Source organism: Zingiber officinale, chromosome 5B (assembly GCF_018446385.1).
Source record: "Zingiber officinale cultivar Zhangliang chromosome 5B, Zo_v1.1, whole genome shotgun sequence".
Lineage (NCBI taxonomy): Eukaryota > Viridiplantae > Streptophyta > Magnoliopsida > Zingiberales > Zingiberaceae > Zingiber > Zingiber officinale.
Window position 1 is genome coordinate 156,707 of NC_055995.1, and position 3,329 is coordinate 160,035.

The following is a 3,329-nucleotide window of genomic DNA, read 5'->3' on the forward strand; positions in this document are numbered from 1 at the left end:
TTTTACTATTGTTACTTTATTCTACTTATTATTATTGTTATTTCACTACTACTTTCACTCTTTCACTATTCTGTTAAAAAAATAAAATCCTCCTGTGGCGCCCTAATGTCACATTAATTTAATCATCGTAAGCCCTTATGCGAAAATTAAACCTAATTATTTAAGAAATACACCCTACTTTTTAACTACCACCTAAACCCTCGTTTCATAATCGCTATATTTGCATCTTTCGCTTGAAAGAAATATCAAATTTTACCACCACACCATACCATGAGAGAATAACCCAATGTGGTTCTGTCTTGTCGGTTGCTTTATGGGCTAGCACCCTGGGATAGATGGCGTAAGAATTATTGGTGCTCGCTGGAAGATTTATCACACATTTTTGTTGTATAGAAATGGGTGGGTGATCTACTGCTTTGACATAAAAGAAGATCATAAAAAGGTTCTGCAGGGAGACCATATTTTATCTTTGGTATACCTATTTTTCTGAAGATCATGTCAAGATGTTTTCTCTTTAATGAAGACTGTCACTTTGTTCCTGCTTGGATTCAAATCCATGGGTTGCCGCCAGATTGTTGGACGCAAAAGGTGCTAAACATGATTGGTTCGAAGGTTGGAAAACCGTTGTACACTGATAACTTAACACGTACAAGGGACCGTTTGGAGTATGCTAGACTCTTGGTGGAAATTCTAGCCATTGGAGAGAGGGTGTATGAGGTTCCCATCACTTTGCCTACTGAAGTTCAAGTTGACCTCCGTATCATTTATGAAAGCTTATCGGATTTCTATAAAATGTGTAAAAGATTGGGTCATCGTTTGGACACTTGCCGTCGAAGTGATGGCTTGGCGGGGCAGCAAGCAAATCGATCAGGAGATAATGTGCAAAATGGTGCCAATGAGAAGCAGCAATGGAGACCAAGGTCACAATCAACAAGGGGATGGGGGAGAACAAGAACGAGGTATAAAACTTGTTCGAAGCAGCAATGGAGGCCGACTCAATAAACACAGAATGTGGAAGTTGTTGTTGAAGTTCAAGGCATTGGAGTCCAAGGTGTTGTTGACCAAGTTAGACTCCAAGATGATGTTGACCACAATGTTGAAGTCCAAAATGTTGAAGACGTTGGTGATCATGCTGGAGACCAAGTTGTTAACCAAAATGTTGCCCACGATGTTGAAGACATTGGTGTCCAAGGAGAAGCTACTAAAAACGTGGAAGTCCAAAATATTGAAGCTCATGAAGTTGTTGACCATATCGTGGAATTCCAGAATGTTCAAGTCCAAGATGTTGTTTATCACATTGGTATCCAAGTTGTTGACCATGATGGATTTCATGTTGACCACGTTGGCATTCAAGGAGCTATTGAGGTTGCTACCAAAGATGACATTGCAAATTATCCACCTTTTGTCAACACAAGGGCGGTTGAAGAACTCCAATAGTCATTGGGTGTGCAGCAGACGGCAACATCCAGCAGGGAGAGCTCCTCTTCATCCTCCACGAAATACATCTAATGAATCCTCATTCTCCTCCATACCTACAACTACTACCTCAACCACAAATGGAGACATAAAAGGAGCCACAAAGGAGGTGATGCATGCACCAAGGAGCGAGAGCCAACTTTGGGCGCGAGTAGCCCGGCGAGGTGGCCAATGAAGGTGGGTGCATGGAACATTAGGGACTTTAACAAGTCTCAAAAACATGGGAGGGGGGGTGCATCATCTACTCAAACAGAAAAATATTAAAATTATGACACTTATCGAAACCAAGCTCAATGAAGATTCTCTAGATATAATCATGCAAAGAAAGTTCTCAGGTATGGAGATGACAAACAATTTTATTTATTCTAATAGAGGTCGTATTTTACTTTTGTGGGATATGTACAGGACCACTTTGGATATTCTTGCTACGACGGATCAATATATACATTGTCGTGTTCATTTCTCTATTACGGCTCGGGTTTCTTTGGTGACATTTGTATATGATTTTCATTCTATCATGATAAGGCGACCTTTATAGACTTCTCTCATGCTCCTTGGAGAAATGATTACGGAACCTTGGCTCATTATAGAAGATTTTAACTCACCTTTGGTACTTCAAGATAAAGGTGGGGAACTAGTTTCTAATTATGAGATACATGACTTGGAGTGTTTTGTTCACACTTGTGGTTTGGTTGATCTTAGCTATATTGGGTGTCGTTTGACATGGACAAATGATAGGGTTTCTTGCAAGCTAGATCGTGCTATGGTGAATTCACAATAGCCTATTGCGGATTATGACAGTACTCCTCCCGAATGTCTATCGGATCACTCTTGTAGCATAATTTTGACACATGCAAGGGAGAGAGGATCCAATAGGTCTTTCAAATATTACAATATGTGAACATTACATGATGATTTCAAAAACTTAGTGACAAATACATGGGAGGAATCGGTCTATGACAATGCATAATTCTCTCTCAAGACAAAACTTTCACGATTGAAATACAAGCTAAGGGAACTTGGTAAGCTTCACTTTCAACATATTAAGGAGAAAGTCTCAAGAGCAAAATCAGTGTTAGAGGATGTTCAAAGAGCCCTTCTTAATTGCGAAGAGTCCCCAAGTGATTATGGCACAATAAGAAAGAAAGCAATTATGCTAACGGAGGCGGAAAAACTTTTCTATCAACAACATGCCAAGAGCATTTACCTCAAGAATAGTGATCGATGCACCAAATTTTATCATGACTTGGTGAAGCGCAACAACAAGAGAAATGCTATTATTACACTCACCAAATAATCCGAGGAACAAACAACTAGTTTGGATGAAGTTGTCGAAAAGTTTGTGAAATTTTTTCAAGGTCTCTTGGGTGAGGTCGGTCAATGCTTACCCATTGATGTTTCTTTCTTGAATGGAAATCGGTTGTCTCAAGCTTAAGCCTCAGCCTTAGAGTCCCCAATCATGGAGGAAGAAATAAAGAAGGCCTTATTTGATATTGGTGTCGATAAAGCCCTCGGTCTGGATGGCTATAATACAAAATTTTTCACGGCGGCTTGGGACACAATAGGGGCTAATTTCGTCACGGCAGTAAAGGAATTTTTCATTAATGGTCGCCTTCTCAAACAATGGAATCATACATTGATAGCCCTCATCCCTAAATCTGATCATACTCCAAGGGTTTCAGATTTTAAACCTATTTTACGTTGTACGATTTTTTATAAGGCCATCTCTAAAGTATTGGCAACAAGATTGGCAAAAGTTATGGATATCTTGTTAGATTCAGCTCAAGTGGCTTTCATCAAAGGTCAGTCCATAGGATTTTCTCTATAAAATCTGGATACATGACTTAGACTCA

General features: G+C 39.6%; 1 protein-coding gene across 1 annotated transcript; it reads left to right on the forward strand.

Annotated features, from left to right (window-relative positions):
- Positions 1-495: 495 nt before the first annotated feature.
- Positions 496-1,437, forward strand: LOC121987954. Its single transcript, XM_042541654.1, has 2 exons — positions 496-959; positions 1,071-1,437. Exons 1-2 carry the CDS (start codon positions 496-498, stop codon positions 1,435-1,437), a joined length of 831 nt encoding a protein of 276 aa, XP_042397588.1.
- The last annotated feature ends 1,892 nt before the right edge of the window (positions 1,438-3,329 follow it).

Coding starts and splice junctions, on each gene's coding strand:
- LOC121987954 (XM_042541654.1), top strand. CDS start 496: ATGTCAAGATGTTTTCTCTTTAATGAAGACTGTCACTTTGTTCCTGCT. Junction 960..1,070: donor TGGGGGAGAACAAGAACGAG/GTATAAAACTTG, acceptor TGACCAAGTTAG/ACTCCAAGATGATGTTGACC.